This window comes from Juglans regia, chromosome 3 (genome assembly GCF_001411555.2).
Source record: "Juglans regia cultivar Chandler chromosome 3, Walnut 2.0, whole genome shotgun sequence".
Classification (NCBI taxonomy): Eukaryota; Viridiplantae; Streptophyta; class Magnoliopsida; order Fagales; family Juglandaceae; genus Juglans; species Juglans regia.
In genome coordinates this window covers 5,893,919-5,912,180 of record NC_049903.1, presented here as the reverse complement: position 1 = coordinate 5,912,180, position 18,262 = coordinate 5,893,919, and the positions used below count along the sequence as shown (strand labels likewise).

The 18,262-nt window shown below is 36.8% G+C and overlaps 2 protein-coding genes across 2 annotated transcripts; both read left to right on the top strand.

Annotated features, from left to right (window-relative positions):
* The first annotated feature begins 39 nt into the window (after window positions 1-39).
* LOC108979812 (glutaredoxin-C9-like) lies at window positions 40-856 on the top strand. Its single transcript, XM_018950580.2, has one exon. It carries the CDS (start codon window positions 117-119, stop codon window positions 564-566), a length of 450 nt encoding a protein of 149 aa, XP_018806125.1. The 5' UTR covers window positions 40-116; the 3' UTR covers window positions 567-856.
* Window positions 857-7,395: 6,539 nt separating this feature from the next.
* Window positions 7,396-17,153, top strand: LOC108979817 (guanylate-binding protein 1-like). The gene is made up of 14 exons (XM_018950585.2): window positions 7,396-7,771; window positions 9,391-9,552; window positions 9,651-9,716; window positions 10,027-10,170; window positions 10,355-10,468; window positions 11,307-11,408; window positions 11,776-11,961; window positions 12,320-12,409; window positions 12,474-12,608; window positions 12,920-13,042; window positions 14,366-14,451; window positions 14,551-15,163; window positions 15,316-15,393; window positions 15,551-17,153. Exons 1-14 carry the CDS (start codon window positions 7,520-7,522, stop codon window positions 16,592-16,594), a joined length of 3,195 nt encoding a protein of 1,064 aa, XP_018806130.1. The 5' UTR covers window positions 7,396-7,519; the 3' UTR covers window positions 16,595-17,153.
* The last annotated feature ends 1,109 nt before the right edge of the window (window positions 17,154-18,262 follow it).

Below are 18,262 nucleotides of genomic sequence, written 5' to 3'. Positions count from 1 at the left end.
CAGCCCGCCTCACCACTACCGCCCCTACACACGCACATTATATAATCTACGCCTCTTCCCCATTCACAAACCCTCTCAAATCTCTCTCTCTCTCTCTCTCTCTCAATCTTTCCACGATGCACCAAGCGATCCCTTATAGTCACAGAACAAATTTCCCGACCACCGACGGTCTGTCGCGTCATCCAAGGGTTACTCCCACAACCAGCAGCAACGGCGGAGGAAGCGAGGCCGAAGACGCCACAAATGTGGGGAAAACGGTGTCGGAGAATGCGGTCATGGTTGTCGGCCGACGTGGGTGTTGCATGTGCCATGTCGTTAAGCGGTTGCTACAAGGTCTCGGCGTGAACCCCCCTGTTTTCGAGGTCGACGAGAAGGACGAGGTGGCCGTCACAAGCCAACTGTTGAGAATCATGGGTGCCGTCGAGGATGGACAAGACGGTCAGGTACAGTTCCCGGTTGTATTCGTCGGGGGCAAGCTATTTGGCGGGCTGGAACGAGTCATGGCTACTCATATTTCGGGTGAATTGGTACCCATCTTGAAGCAAGCCGGGGCTCTTTGGCTTTGACGTCTGATTTGGAACTTTTTTCTATTTGGTTGTTTTTTTCCCCACTTTGTGTCATGCTATGTTCCTTCTCAAGAATTTTGGGAGCTGATAGGAATGCATGGTTTATATGTCTCTTTGGAATTGGAAAGGATACGTGTAGATTAATGGAGTTTTAATTTTGGGTCGTTCATGTGAAGATAACCATGGGCTTGATTGATTGGAAACTCTAATTTTTTTCAAGTCTGACGTACGCATACCTGTATAAAAGAATGATCTTATGCTCATCATCACGATCTTCAAGATCGTCATCAGATATGGTGCTTTCATATGACTATTTTTTGAGCTTGATTACTAAATTATCACAATTCATTATTACAATTTTTTCAAATCTCAATACAAAATATAATAAAAAATTTAACTTTTTTAAATCTTAAAATAATAATAATATTAAAAAATAATATTCTAACAATATTTTATCATCTCAACTCAACTCACTTCAACATCTAAACACAACCTTATTTTTCCCTCAGAGCTGCTTGCCGAGGGCCGCCTTCGACAATGACCCTCCAGAATGCGCTGGGACAGACTGGATCTTTGCATTCAACACGATATACTTTAGATGATTTCAACCATCCTTTCCCCATGAAAACATAAACAAATACATGGAAATATGCCTACCCAGGTTTCAAGTTGCGTAAGGATGACTACAATGGCGATATCAATTATCTTCGTTTACTTTCAAAATAGTACAGCAGAATGAAATATTAACTTTCTGACCAAAATGGGATTTTTCTTGGCAAGATGATCGTTTTCGAATGTACTACGTTCGGTACTATTATATTCTTGCAGAGGAATGTTTTTCTCATTAATCACGCAATGGTTTTAACCGTATAAAGTATTTGCGCCTGAAATTCTTTCCAAATTCTGATTGAATTTACTTGAAATTAGAAAATAAAAAAAGTTCAATTGAACTCATGACCAAAAAAAAGTACGTATAATAGTTATTTTATACTGTATGTTACCAGTAAATCAATTGGTCGGTTGTATTCTACAAGTAGCTAGCTTCGCATCTGATGGCATAACACCAAGTCTCCAAAATAGCGGTCTTGGATTCAACCTCTATAACACACTTGATAGTAGGTGTTTGGATTACTAAAAAATATGAGAGAAAATAACTAAAAAATATGAGAGAAAATATAAAGAAAATAGACATATTCGAAGTTGACCTAATCTCCAATAGAAGAGAGGTTGAGAGCAAAATATAAAACAATTTTATTCAAATTCTGGTTCACCATATTCAGTAGCTACAATACCCTATTATGCTAAAATGTCATACTTGATAAAAAGGCCTCGACCTTGCTCCAACATGACCCACAACTACTAAGCAACTTAATAAGAGAAAACAAACCAAATAAGGCCCAACTACTCTGCAGCCCACTCCTTAACTTGATAACAATTAAGTAAATCAGGCTCTATTAGACTTGGCCTAAGCCCAGCCCAAGCATTGCATTTGTGGAATGTGACAAACCATCCCTTATAAAAGTACATTGTCCTTAAGGTACGGTTTAGCTTCAATCCTTCTCTTATAGCCGAGGCAAGCTTCTTCCTCATCATGAACTTATTTTTAAGTTGTTTGGAAAAGGGTTGAGACTATGCATGAGAAGTATGTAAAGGCCTTAAAGTAGATTAATAAATGGAATCGATTTTGCAAATGCATCAGCAAATTGGTTTTGCTGATGAAGCTTAGGTAATCCAGCCATGGACAACACTCCTTGCAAACCATCCGAAGTTTCATAAATTATTGAATTCCCATTGCTAGATCACAAAGCATTCTTATCACCATCATAAAAAATAACATGTATTTTACCATTTTTTTTAAGATTAAAATCTAAATAAAGAAGGTGAAAAATATTATTCAAAGTTTTGTTCAGACAGTGATTCCCCACAATCTCTTTTCTCTTTCCTCTATCAAATGACTCAAAAATGCCTCTCAACAGCAATATATCAAGCATAAAGGAAACAAAAAACTTCTTACCTCTACTAGGGAAAATTGGTTTTGATGAGGAAGTACTGTAATTGCCTGAATATTCACGAATTGCAGTGGCAATTTTCTGAATCAAACCACTTAAAATATGCCCTATTCAGAAACCTAATACTCTTTGGATACGGTACATGCTATCTTCTCAAGCTTTTGTAATTCATGATCAACCAAGTGATTTACGAAAATAACTTCATAGTCAACATTATTTGAAATGGATATTGCTTGAAGATCCACCGACAAAGGCATCTTCTCTTGCGTGTCTAGCTTTGAGGTAATGCCATACACATCATAAAACCCATCCATCACTTTTTCATGATAACTTATTACATGGTCGGATTTTATAAAGGGAGAATCATTGGAGGCCCTCTTGAAACACCCCTTCCCAAACACCGCAACTTTTCTCTCTAAACCCAGCATCTTTCAGACCGGCTAGAGGGGGTGGGAGCTTCGGCTCCTTCCCCCTTCCCTCCTTCCTTGCCCTTTTTTTTTTTTTTTTTTCCAGGCCAAATAAAGGGAGAATTGCCGTTCGTGATCTTTCGGGTCCCTATAGCCAACACGCGCCACACCAGGAGGTTGCCCAGCCGCCGATCTACACGTCCACCGAACATGGCCCCAACCGGAGTGGAGCGTAGCCTGCACGCGCGGGACGAAAATTCTGGAGCTCGTCGGTGCGTGGCCCTCACGCGCCACCAAGGAGTTCTTTGTCGTTGCAACGCGCAGCAGCTCCCGAACCGGCAACTCTGGATCTTCCAAGAGCGACAGTCGGTTTTCCCTTCTGAGGCGTTTTTGTGCACTGTTTTTCTCTTTTTACAGTGTTTTTAATGTAATTTATTTATACATTGTCTTTATTTTCAAGAAAACAAAAAACTCAAAAATATTTGTCCCTTCGGACTTAGGTCCAAAGGGTGTTGTCTCCCCTCTGCTTAGTTGGTGATGTTGGGGTTTGGTTTCTCCATACCCCGTCCAGTTGGGTATGAAGTCTTGTGTTTGGTTATTGCAAACTCTGTCAGGAATAGAGTTGTGCTATCTCTTAGATTTAGGTCTTTAGAGATAAGCCGTCTGGACTAGACCATGTCAGTCACAATAGTGTACTGGGATTCTACTAACGTTTGTAATTGACTTGTTGTTTGAAGTCAAATTTGTACGTCCTTTTTAAATGAATAGAAGGAGATCCGTTATTATCAAAAAAAAAAAAATGATAACTTATTACATTATAGTTCCAATACCGAAGTGATGAAAACTTGATGATGGCTTGACTATCAGATAATTCATGAGGCATTTCATCTAACATCTCCTGGGCAGCATCTACTCTAGCTAATTTATTAACATCAGCGGCTAGTGACTTGCAATCTTCCATGAGTATTGAATGTACCCCATTGAGAAAGGCCTCTCGAGCACCATCAATTGTGCCATAGTAAATCACGATGAACCCTTTCTCTCCGCCTATCATGAAGGCCATGTTTCTCTGTACAACATGGATCACTTCTTTGGACATGGAGACTCGATTGTGGAGCTTCTCAACGGCCACGTTAATTTCAATGGTACACTAGTTCGCGGTCGAGCACCCAAACACTGTCATAATCGTCCAACAGGGGATCATCAAAAACTGGTGTAGCTGCTGATTCCAGATGGCTCCGTTCAATTTGTGGATGATGCCGTCGAAGGGGCTATCTTCGTCAATCTCGTAGCCCAATCCAGAGTACCACTCATACAAGACACTATAATTTTTCCTTTTGCTTTCACATCACTTGCAAAGACTATGGCGAGGGTTTGAGATATTTGGGGATGTTGGAGATAAGGTGTAATCCAGAGATGGGGGTAGAAACAGAGTTGGAGATTGGGTTTTTTGAAGATGGGTAGGTGATGGTGGAGTGGAGGCACTTGGAAATAACCATGGGGTGATGGAGTGAAGTGAAGTACAAAGCTCACTCTAGGGTTAGAGTCATCACCTTTGTTTTGGAAATAGGAGAGATTTGTAGATTGAAATATTGTTTGGCTGGGTTTTTGGACACGAAGTGAAGGTAGAGTGTCACATATGAGTTTGTGGTCATGGGAGAGAAGTGAGGGTGCGAAGACGCAAAACAAGAAATCACGTCCTCCGGGTTAAAAAATCCACAACATAGATCGTGAAACCTGAGTGATGTCCACAAAATCTCCACATAAACAACTCGATGGTACTCTCTATCTCAATAAATATTATCCCTGTGAATGTTGAGTTCACATTTGATAATTTCACCATCTAGAATCGATTGCGCTGCTTGTTCTTCGTCTTGTAATTTGCAGTTTGGGGGCTTGAGATAGTTCAAGTTTACATTGAAGTTGTTTCGGTGTTCCTTAATTTTTTTTTCTTCTTTCACCGTTTCTATGTATTTTTCCTTCTCCTATAGAGCATAGAGTTGGCTTTTCAGATTTGAGAACTCTTTATTGAAGTTGTTTTGAAAAATTTTCAGGTTGTTCTTGACATCTTTAAATGTCTAGAAAATAGTATCCAAACGTTACTGTGATTGTTCGATTTGCTCTTTTATATTGAGTAATGATGAAATAATTTTTTTCCATTTTCACGGGTTGACGAAGCCGATTCCAAGGAAAGACTGGCTCTGAATACCACTTGTAACACACCTGATAGTAAGTGTTTGGATGACTAGAAAATATGAGAAAAAATATAAAAAAAATGGTCAGATTCAAAGTTGATCTAGCCTCAAATAAAAGAGAAGTTGTGAGCAAAATAGAAAATAATTGTATTCAGATTCTGGATCACCATATTTAGTAGCTACAATACCCTTTTGTGCTAAAATGCAACACTGGATAAAAAGGTCTCGGCCTTGCTCTAACATGACCCACAACTACTAAGCAACTTAGCAAAAGAAAACAAACCAACTAAGGCCCAACTACATTGCGGCCCACTCCCTAACCTGATAACAATTAAGTAAATTAAGTCCTATTAGACTTGGCCTAAGCCTGGACCAAGCATTCCATTTGTGGACTGTGACACCCCCTCTTCCAATGTTAAATAAAAAAAAAAAGAAAAAAAAAGGGGGTTAACTTCGCATCTGGATTTCATGAGCTTATTTAGCCTGCGCTGCCGATATTTCCTCGAAGCCCAGCCATCAAGGCCTAATAATGGGCCTTAGAGTTCTCTTTTCTCAGACCCAGTCTAAGGGTATGCTTGGGTACCAAACTACTCTAAACACTTTTCGAGTACTTTCGTACTTTTGAAAAATACTTCACATGCCAAACAACTTAAAATACTCTCAATGGGACCCACAAACCCACTTCAATCTCTACTCATAACTATTCACAAACATTCTATAATACTTATCACTATTATATATAAATAAAAAATAAAATCACTATAATATTTATCACTATTAAATATAAATAAATTAAATCACTATAATATATAAATAAAAAATAAAATCACTATAATATATAAATAAAAAATATTTATCATTATTATATATAAATAAAAAATAAAATCGCTATAATATATAAATAAAAAATAAAATCACTATAATATATAAATAAAAAATATTTATCACTATTATATATAAATAAAAAATAAAATCGCTATAATATATAAATAAAAAATAAAAATGCTATAATATATAAATAAAAAATAAAATCACTATAATATATAAATAAAAAATAAAATCACTATAATATTTATCACTATTAAATATAAATAAAAAATAAAATCATTATAATATATAAATAAAAAATAAAATCACTATAATAAAATCACTATAATATATAAATAAAAAATATTTATCACTATTATATATAAATAAAAAATAAAATCGCTATAATATATAAATAAAAAATAAAAATGCTATAATATATAAATAAAAAATAAAATAACTATAATATATAAATAAAAAAATAAAATCACTATAATATATAAATAAAAAATAAAATAACTATAATATATAAATAAAAAATATTTATCACTATTATATATAAATAAAAAATAAAATCGCTATAATATATAAATAAAAAATAAAATCACTATAATATATAATAAATAAAAAATAAAATTACTATAATATTTATCACTATTAAATATAAATAAAAAATAAAATCATTATAATATATAAATAAAAAATAAAATCACTATAATATATAAATAAAAAATAAAATCATTATAATATATAAATAAAAAATAAAATCACTAAAATATATAAATAAAAATAAAATCACTATTATATATAAATAAAAAATGAAATACTATAATATTTATCACTATTATATATATAAATAAAATCATTATAATATTTATCACTATTATATATAAATTAAAAATAAAATCATTATAATATTTATCATTATTGTATATAAAAATAAAATAAAATTATTATAATATTTATTAATATTAAAAAATCACTATAATAAAATCATTATAATATTTATTATTAAAAATAAAATCACTATAATATTTATGGGACCCACACATTTTTCAACTACCTACTCAAAAGTCAACAACTCAACATACTTCACACATCCAAATAATTCAAAATACTCTCAATGAGACCCACAAGCTCATTCTAATCTTTACTTATAACTATTCATAAACATTCTCAACACTTTTCAACATCCAAACGTACGCTAAAGCTCACAATTTCCGAGGGTATGTTAGCTTTATATCCACGCTGTCTCTCCGACTCAAAAGTGCCAAAGCAACTACGTAATGACCAAAAAACCTTTCATTACATGAATTACCTCCCCCATCGTAATATGATATCCGGTATATAAACGTAAATTGTGTTCCTTGTCAGGTGCTGTATAAAGTAAAGGCCGAAAGGGCGTTTTCCCTCCCCCAATTTTAAACCCTCGTCTTGCTCTCCAGGCCCCAAAAAGAAGCGAAGAAAGGTGAAAGGAAAAAAAATTATTAACGAAAGCAGAAACAGATCGGAGAAGAACCGAGGGGAAGCTTACGATGATGAGGCTTTTCAGAGGGAGAGACAATTCCTCTTCCGATGATTCTCCCCAACCCTTCTCTCCCTCTCCCTCCCTGGCGCCGCCGGTGACCGGCCCTGCGAGGCCGATCCGACTCGTCTACTGCGACGAGAAGGGGAAGTTTCGAATGGATCCCGAGGCCGTCGCCGCGCTTCAGCTCGTCAAGGGGCCAGTTGGCGTTGTCTCCGTCTGCGGCCGCGCTCGCCAGGGCAAGAGTTTTATTCTTAACCAGGTGCCTTTTTTTGGTGTTGTGAAACATAGGTTTGTGGCGTTAGGTATAGCTTGGTTAGTGGTTTGATCTCCTTGGTTTGTAAAGTGTGAATTGAGAAGGTTTCTTAGGGTTTCTAGGCCAAGGGAACTGTCTCATTGTGTCGACGGGGGAGTAGTTTTACGTTTCTGAGCAATTTCGAGGAGCTTTTAGTCAGGGCATTGCTTCTCTGGGGATGTCGAAATCCTCGTTTCAAAGCAGGGATTTGGCATGCTAATTTAAGAATGCACTTGTGATTTCACGCAATGCTGGAGATTTTATTAGTTAGTTGTCAGTAAAGTACCTTTCAACAGTAATTTCAAGAGTATCACTGCCTCAGGATGTTAACATCTTTTTTTTTTGGGGGGGGGGGGGGGAGATTATAACGCTGCTCTGTAGCTTTTAGTGTACTGACTGAACACGCAGCTTACCAAAAAATGTGAATCGTTTTAGCTGTGCTTAAAATTGAACTTTCACTTTCTGGTAGGTTCTTCTTGCTACTTTAGCCATGGAGAGTGAGTCTATGACAAGAAGTCTGGACAAAAGAAGCAGCAGTACAGCAGAAACTAATCTTAGTCATAGGAGTATGATCGCATAAGGGGCTGATATAAACAATTATTGGCATAAATAGTTCCTCATCCTCATGTGTTGGAAGCCTGAATATTTCTCCGCCTTCTTTAAGCTGACCCTGACCCACCTCCCCCAAATTGTCAGTACCTTTCAACAGCAATTTCAAGAGTATCACTGCCTCAGGATGTTAACATCTTTTTTTTTGGGGGGGTTGGGGGGAGATTATAACGCTGCTCTGTAGCTTTTAGTGTACTGACTGAACAGGCAGCTTACCAAAAAATATGAATCGTTTTAGCTGTGCTTAAAATTGAACTTTCACTTTCTGCTAGGTTCTTCTTGCTACTTTAGCCATGGAGAGTGAGTCTATGACAAGAAGTCTGGACCAAAAAAGCAGCAGTACAGCAGAAACTAATCTTAGTCATAGGAGTATGATCGCATAAGGGGCTGATATACACAATTATTGGCATAAATAGTTATTCATCCTCATGTGTTGGAAGCCTGAATATTTCTCCGCCTTCTTTAAGCTGACCCTGACCCAACCCAACCCCAAAAAAAAAAAAAAAAAAAAACCTTTGCTTCTTTCCTTTCATATTATCAATGGTTCTGAAAAGATAGAAAACAAGGTTACAATACCATAATCAACGATAAAAAACTCCTAGGGGTTGGCTCAATTGGTAAAGGCCTTGGGCTTGGGGTATGCTCCTCCCAAGTCTAAGGTTCAAATCCCCTTGGCTGCAAACAATCTCTAAGGGCCATTGGGCTGGAGGATTTTTTCCTTGAATTATCCGAGGTACACTTGCTGAAAACTCTTTGCCGAGGGCTTGTGCACCCTCGGGATTAATCGGGATGCTGTTCCCGAACACCCAGTGCCAATAAAAAAAATAAAATCAATGATCAAATCATGGATCATAATCAAATCCTTAAATGATTCATGATTGTTATAATTATTTTGTTTGTGTATTACCTTGATAAATGATCAAATTTTACGAGTCGCAATTTAACCAAGTATCATGCTTGAAATTTCTGTGTTGTAGCTTCTTGGGAGGAGTAGTGGATTTCAAGTAGCATCAACTCATCGTCCATGCACAAAGGGACTTTGGTTGTGGAGTACACCCTTGAAGAGAGTTGCTCTAGATGGAACCGAGTTTAATCTCTTACTATTAGATAGTGAAGGAATAGATGCTTATGATCAAACGGTCAGCCTTCACTCCTGTACACTGCATAACTACTACTTAAGACATTGCTTCTGAAGCTCCTTTTAACTCTGATATTTTTCATCCTACTTTTCTCACAGGGAACATACAGCACCCAAATATTTTCCTTGGCTGTCCTCTTATCTAGCATGTTTATCTACAACCAGGTTGGGCAGCTTATGTGTAGACCTGGATCCCTTTGGAAGATATCACATGCATACTATAGTTGAAGATGTCTTATTCTTCTTTTAATTGATTAAATGTGATCTGATACAGTTTTTTTACCTCAAGTTAGAGTCTACTATAACGTCCCTGGCTACACCTATTCCTTTATTGATATTAATAAAGTTTTTACCTATAAAGAATGTAGTGTAGTGTTCATAAGAGTATGTTTATTTTTACTCCTTTGTGGGATATTATTTTTTTTTGTTGGATTTATTGCTAGATCTGCCTATTGATGTCATTCCTCTTAATTAGATGGGCGGTATAGATGAGGCTGCAATTGATCGTCTCTCTCTTGTCACCCAAATGACAAAACATATTCGTGTTAGAGCATCTGGAGGAAGGACTTCAGCTTCTGAACTTGGGCAATTCTCCCCAATCTTTGTTTGGCTTCTAAGGGTAACTTGTTATGTGCGATAGTGTTTTCCTATGCCAGACAAAAACATACATGGGTGTGTGTAAAATGGTTTTTGATGTCATAAAGTTGCTTTTTGTTACTTAGTGGCTTATATTTTGCTTCTTTTTCTTCTTTTTTAGGAAGTTGAATGGTTATTTTGTGTAATAATTAACTTCTCCCTTGCAGGATTTCTATTTGGATTTAGTAGAGGAAAATAGAAGAATAACACCACGTGATTACCTGGAGCTTGCTTTAAGGCCTGTTCAAGGTGGTGGAAAAGATATAGCTTCAAAAAATGAGGTATTATCTGGTTCTTATTTTAGTTATTCTGACGATTTTACGAGGGGATTTACTTATAAAAAAAAAAAAAAAAAGAATACTAGGGGATAATGTGAGAAATCTTGTGTTCATTCTATGCTCGTTATTGGCTGTTAAGTGTACCTTGAGGGATGCTCTGCTCTCATCTAGGTAACCTATACACTCTTGAAAAAGGCTGGGTTTATGTTCATCATGTGGTGAACACCAACAATCTGTTTGTTTCAGAAGATCTATCATATATGGATCAACCTTTTAAGCCAAATATAGATCAAGCTTTCATGTTTTGAATTTTGCAACATGCAGTGGACACAAAGTGGATGTGTCTACATTTGAAGATGTAGAAATGAAGTGCTCCCTTTGTCCCAATTTACATGTCTCGCTTCCTTTTTTGAGATGTCCCAATATTTTTGCTGCTCCAACTTCTCAAGAATTTTCTGTCATGGGATCGTCCAATTCTTGCTCAGTTTGTTCTGTGTATGTGTCTTTTTAGGGTGTGTTTGGATGTTGAAGTGAGTTAAGTTGAGTTGAGTTGAGATGATAAAATATTGTTAGAATATTATTTTTTAATATTATTATTATTTTGGAATTTGAAAAAGTTGAATTGTTTATTATATTTTGTGTTGGAATTTGAAAAAGTTGTAATGATGAATTGAGATGAGTTGAGAGGAGTTAAAGATCCAAACTAAGCCTTAATGTTTTCAATAGACCTATCATGGGCTCTTATAAAATGATGTGGAGGTTAACAGAGGATTTGAATCTTTCTTCTTTTCTTCTTTCCCTTTCCCGGTGGTGCTAATTTTCTAGCTATATTTGTCAATAGATTCGGGACTCTATCAGAGCTCTTTTTCCTGATAGAGAATGCTTCACACTTGTCCGACCTTTGAACAACGAAAGTGATCTCCAGAGACTTGATCAAATATTGGTTAGTACCTTATGGTTCCCATATATTCTATTATTCTTCTTTTTGGTGGTCTTCTTGTTGACTTTATTGTCTTCTCATTCTATTATATTGCTTATTTAACCCCTAAGGGTTGGTTCAAGTGGTAAAGGTCTTGGGCTTGGGGGTATGTTCCCCCTAGGTCTAAGGTTCAAATCCCCTTAGGTGTAAACAATCTCTAGGGGCCATCGGACTGTGGCATTTTTCTCTTGAATTACCTGAGGTGCACTTGCAGGAAACTCCTTGCCGAGAGCTTGTGCATCCCGGGGATTAGTCGGGGCGTTGTTCCTGGACACCCGGTGTCAAAAAAAAAAAAAATTGCTTGTTTACTCAATTCTTGTTTTGCATGCAGTTGGACAAACTAAGGCCTGAATTTAGATCTGGACTGGATGCATTGACAAAGTTTGTTTTTGAGAGAACAAGGCCAAAACAAGTTGGGGCAACAGTAATGACGGGTCCTATACTGGTTGGAATTACAGAATCTTATCTAGAGGCTCTCAATAATGGTGCAGTCCCTACAATATCCTCCTCATGGCAGGTTAGTATTGCTTTTAAAAGGTCCTCTTCCCTTCCGTTGCCTTTACAAATGCAATGCATTCTTCTTCAAAAAGCTGTGCATTCATAATTGTGCAACTTTTTTCTCTTAATGTGGTTCAACTGTTATAAAATAATTGTTTTCACTCTGTTGCATAACATTGAATATTCAGTTGTGGCATTTTTCTTTACATAAATTCTATGGTAGTGTTTACACAAGAAGAAAATTACCATTGCACAGACCATATGTAAAATCTTGGGGTGAGAAGGATCGCAATATTTAATGAAAACTATCCCATATATCATATGATTCACTGATATGCTTCCCCCCTCTTTAATATAGTTTATTATTTTTTCCTCAGAGTGTTGAAGAAGCTGAGTGTAGAAGAGCCTTTGATTCTGCTACTGAGGTTTATAAGTCGTCCTTTGACCGTTCAAAGCCAGCTGAGGAAGTAAGTGTTATTTTGACTTCTCATTCTTAATTGTTTCTATTATTTTCTAATTCCAGCATTCCAGGCTGCATTAAGGGAATCGCATGAAGAAGCTGTTCAAAAATCTCTGGCTATGTTTAATGCTGGTGCTGTAGGAGCTGGTTCCACTAGGAAGAAATATGAGGAGTTTCTCCACAAGTTTTTCAGAAAAGAATTTGAGGTAGCTGTTTTCTGAAAAATACCATTATAAAATGCTCAAAACATGGTTTGAAAAATGGTCTAGACCTCAGTCAGTTAGTTTATCACATGCATGCGGATGTGCTTGCACACCCTGCGTGTTTATTGTTCTTACGTAACCCAACTTCCCCCTGTACAATAGTATAGACTTATGAGCAATGGAATCTGTGCAGGTGTTTTTTCTTCCTAATTGGTTATTTGTACACATAGATGTTATTAATCTGCATTTGCATCTACCTGGCAATGGCGTGTTTGCACCTGATTTCATTAATGTCAATTTGTCCATTGATGCAGGATTATAAGAGGAATGCATATATGGAGGCTGACTTGCAATGTTCAAATGCTATACAAAGCATGGAAAAAAGGCTGAGAGCAGCTTGCCACGCTTCTGATGCAAATATAGATAATGTTGTGAAGGTATTTTGATTTCTTGCTACAATTTCTTTCTCACTGGCTTTTGTTAGAATCACAATTTCGTGGTGCTTCTATGAAGCCAATACAATATAATAGGCATGTACTGTGAATTCTTTCTTGGATTGCTTGTTTTTTGTGTCTATATCCAAACGAATAACCTCTGTACTCATTAGAAAGACGTAAGTTCTCTTTTATGATACTTTTGTATACATCTATATCAAAGTTGATAACTTTTGCATACAATATATTTATGTGTATATGACTCACTTTGGTATGTGAAAATTCAGACTATTAATTTTTTTTTCTTTTTCTTGTATTTCATGTACATTTGTGTGTATACTTTGTGTTTGTCTTGAGTGGTGAATGAGTAATTTGGCCGGAAGCCCCCAAACAAAATTTCATGTTTCCACTCCAACTTTGGTTTGTATTTCTTGCATAGGAGTTAGATGTCTTGTGTAAATTGAAGAGGAATAAAACTTGCTATTTGAGCTAATTCAATCTTGACATGTCACTCTTACGTAGGATTGAGTTTTTCTAATGCTTGATCTAAATTATCTAAATTTTCCACCTCAAGCTTTAGCTGCCAAAGACTCCTTACTGGCTAGAAATTCCCTAGCTCAAAATATTATTGACTTCTGCCAACTAGACACATCACAGCATTGAGTGAGGGTTAGGCAAATTGCACGTAGGTGAGCTGATTAATTGATCTTAGTGGAGAAAGAGGTGTACTTCCATGAAATACACATCCTATATCTTGGACGAGTGTACAGAAACTGTCTTTTCATTTAGAAGATGAGAAGTGGAACAATCTAACCAGCCATGAAACCTTGCTTTCATCAGTGCTTTCTCATGAACTTTTCCCAGGCGCTTGTATCACCTTACGCATCTGTCTAGCATATATTTGAAATTATTGGTCTTTATTCAAGACAAACTAGCACAAATCTTCCAATTTTCGGGCAAGGGCTACTACCATCCATAGTTGTCTCTGTAAAGCATATATCTGTTACAGGTTAGATCATTGAGCTTTACTTTAGTAGGTCCTGTGAATTTAACGATTTTTTAATATCTACTCCTTTTCACTTCATTTGTGTTAGCAGCTAAATTTTTCATCTTGTTTTAATCGTGCCTTTAGTTTGTCTAGAAGTATCTCTAGAGCAAATAACACTTTTCCTTATGATTCTGTGTGATATATAACACATGCTGTCTTTATTACCTTAATGCATGGTCTATGCCATGAAAGTTCTCACTGAATACTTATAAAAAAAAAAAAAGTTCTCACTGAATACATCTTCTCCCATTGAGTTTAGTCGTAAATATGTTATGCAGGTTCTTGATGCTCTTCTATCTGAGTATGAGGCATCATCTCATGGCCCAGGAAAATGGCAGAAACTGGCTGTGTTTTTGCAACAGAGGTTTGTAGCAATGTTCTTTTGTTCTGTTTTTGCTGTTGGCAGTCTTTACACAGTTCTGTATTGGGTTTTATATCTATCTAACGCTGTAGAACTCCCCAGTTTGGAAGGTCAAGTGCTCGACCTTGCCAAGAAGTTAATAGATCAAGTAAGATCAGAGAAGAGTTCGCTTGTGCTTAAATGCCGCTCCATTGAAGATAGGATGGGGTTGCTTAACAAGCAGCTGGAAGCTAGCGAGAAGTATAAATCTGAATATCTGAGGCGTTATGAAGATGCTATCAATGACAAGAAGAAGCTTGCTGATGAATATATGAGTCGCATAACTAATTTGCAGGGAAATTGCAGTTCATTGGAGGAAAGAAGTTCAAGCTTAATGAAAGCTTTGGATTCTGCCAAACAAGAATCCTTGGACTGGAGAAGAAAATATGACCAGATCATATCGAAACAGAAAGCTGGAGAAGATCAAGCCAGTTCAGAAATTGCAGTTCTCAAGTCCCGAAGTAGTGCTGCTGAAGCTAGGCTTGCAGCTGCTCGGGAACAAGCTCAATCTGCTCAAGAGGAGGCAGAGGAGTGGAAAAGGAAGTATGATATTGCTGTGAGAGAAGCAAAAGCTGCTCTAGAGAAGGCAGCAGTTGTGCAAGAACGCTCAAATAAACAAACACAACAGAGGGAAGATGATATAAGAGAAGAATTTTCTAGCAGTTTGGCTGAAAAGGTCAATTCTCTCTCTCTCTATCACACACACACCCTTCACATATGCACACGTGTTCTATGTGCTCTATGTGTTTTCAATTAATTCATTAACATGGTGCTTGATAATTGAAAAAAAAAAGATGACATGTTTGCTTTATCAATGAAAATATCCAGGATGAGGAAGTAAAGGACAAGGCAGCAAAGCTTGAGTATGCTGAGCAGTGTTTGACAACTCTAAAATTAGAGTTGAAGGTGAGCTTCTTGGATCTTTACTGTAAAGGCTCTTGCATGATGCCTCTCTCTCATTTAGATGTACGCATGCCCTCATAAAAACATTCATTTCATGCAGTCCATTTCTTTGGCTGTAAGTACGATATTGAGTGGTACTTGACTGGCAATTCCTTTGCAGGTTGCAGAGTCAAAAGTGGAGAGTTATGATGCAGAATTATCATCGCTCAGGTTTGAACTGAAAGAGTTGAACGAGAAGTTAGATGGTGTAAATGATAAGGCCAAATCATTTGAGAGAGAGGCAAGGATGCTAGAACAGGAGAAGATACATTTGGAGCAGAAATACGTATCTGAGTTCAAACGGTTTGATGAGGTGCAGGAAAGGTGCAAAATTGCTGAAAGAGAAGCTAAGAGAGCAATTGAAGTAGCTGATAAAGCTAGGGCTGAAGCAGGTACTGCCCAAAAGGATAAGAATGAGATGCAGAGATTGGCAATGGAGAGATTGGCCCAAATTGAGAGGGCTGAGAGGCAAATTGAAAATTTGGATAGACAGAAGAATGACTTGGCACATGAAATAGAGAGAACACGCATATCAGAGATGGATGCCCTTTCGAAAGTCGCACTATTAGAGGCAAGAGTTGAAGCAAGGGAGAAAGAAATAGAGTCGCTACTTACATCAAACAATGAGCAAAGGTCCACTACAGTGCAAGCCCTTCAGAGTCTTCTGGACTCGGAACGGGCAGCACATGTAGAGGCTAGCAACAGAGCAGAAGCCCTCTCTCTTCAGTTACAAGCCGCACAGGCAAAAATTGATATGCTCCAGCAAGAGTTTACCAAGGTTCGTCTAAATGAAACAGCATTGGATAGCAGGCTCAAGACTGTTTCCCATGGAAAACGTCCCAGGGTAGAGGATCTTGAAATGGGTGTGGAGTCTGTTCAAGACATGGAAACAAGTGACAAAATCTTGAGAGAAAATAAGAAGTCCAGGAGCACAACTAGCCCACTGAAGTATGTGCACCCAGAAGACGGTGGTTCAGTCTTCAGGGGCAATGAGGATAACGATAGCCAGCAAACCAATCAGGAGGATTATATGAAGTTCACCATTCAGAAACTTAAGCAGGAACTAACAAAGCATAACTTTGGTGCTGAACTGCTGCAGTTGAGGAATCCCAACAAGAAAGACATTCTTGCTCTGTACGAGAAATGTGTTCTCCAGAAGTCATGACAAACCATTCAAAAGACTAGTAAAGGAAGGTGCTTGTAATCTACAGAAGTTCACTTGATAAATTAGCATAGTCCCAGAGCAGTAAGTTGTCGAGGGGTTGGTTTCCTAATAAATCCTATCGTGTTTATATAGGCATAATTAGGAAGATGGTATTTTTAAGGTCAGGGCATGTTAGCTTATCCTCATTGGCCTGTGCATTGAAGCTTTCAAATTTGGCTTCACTGGTAGTGGTGCATCCTGTGCAATTCGCCATTTAGCACCATCAGGCACTACCGTGTGCAGAATACGTTAGATTTGCAAGTTTTGTTTTTCTTTTGTTTTCCCAGCCAATTTTTTCTCGTTTAAGGGCTCTTTTTTTTAGGGGGGGAGGCTTTCTGATTTACTGATGGCTTGGCCATTGAACTCATTTGACAGTGATCTGTGTGGTTGAATAGACGATATGCGTAGGCCTAGTAGTGTTGGGCCAGCATCGTTTAACTAATTCCCATCTGGAGGGAAAACGAACAGTATGTACCACGCTTGTTTATTTTTGTTTTTATTTTCATTTTGAATTTGCTTCTGCTTGTGTGTTCTCATGATATTTTCTGTGTTTGGAAACTCGTCAAATGGTTTTGTATTTAGGTTTTAAGAAACTAAACTGCAAGTCAATTCTATAGAAAGAAGATCCCAGACGGAATGGGTATATATATCGCTCTTTTAGGCCTCTTTTGGTTGTTAGATTTTATCGACATCAATTCGGTTCAGTTTAATTTTAAATTGAGTTTAACATGCCTAACTCTCAAATCACTAAATTCATCTCAAATCAAAACATTTTTATATGTGGAACGTATAATTTTTTTCAATTCAACATCTCTTTATATATAGAACTTATAACTTTTTTTAAATTCTTATAAATATATTTAAATTTATTTTAACATTTAAACACATCTCAAGTGGATTTCACAAAATTTATTTTATCATCTCAACTCATAAAAAACTCAATCCATCTCAGTTCAGCACAATATCCAAACCATCCTTGCACTTCTAATATAGCTTCAGGGATAGTTCGTGCGTTAAAATAATTGATCCTGCCTACACGATGTGTATGCTAATGCCATTTCAGCCTAATAGAAACTCCAATGGGCCTCTGGTGTCTCAAAGTCTCATCATTTTCAAACCTCCCTAAAGGAAAAAGAAAAACTGATATTTTCATTCTATGACGTCTTTGAAGTGTGTATTTTTTGTCTTCTGAATACAGAGTCTAAACGTTAAAAAAGAAGTCACGTATTGACAAGTTTCTATGACTACCGGAGGATAATAAATTATACAACGAGTTTTTTCTTGGTTTACAAGTTTAAACTTCTATTTCTCCCTTGGTTGCTTGGAAGCCACGTATTGGACTCCGTACGCCCTCAAGCATATATAATAAGTTTCCTGCCTTAAATAATAGGATGATGCTGCATCAATTTTTTTTGTTTTTTTTTTCAATTATTTTAAATATTTTTTTTTTCTTTGAAAAAATACAAACTGATCATTAAAAAACACTTCCTTCACCATTGAAAAAAAAACAAATCGGTACAAAAAATTGGTGGACATCCTCGGTAGGAGTAGTGTTTTCCTAAATAATAAAGTGCGAGGTTTACATCTTCAGTATCTCTTAATTACTATCGTTGAGGTAATAAGAAAAAC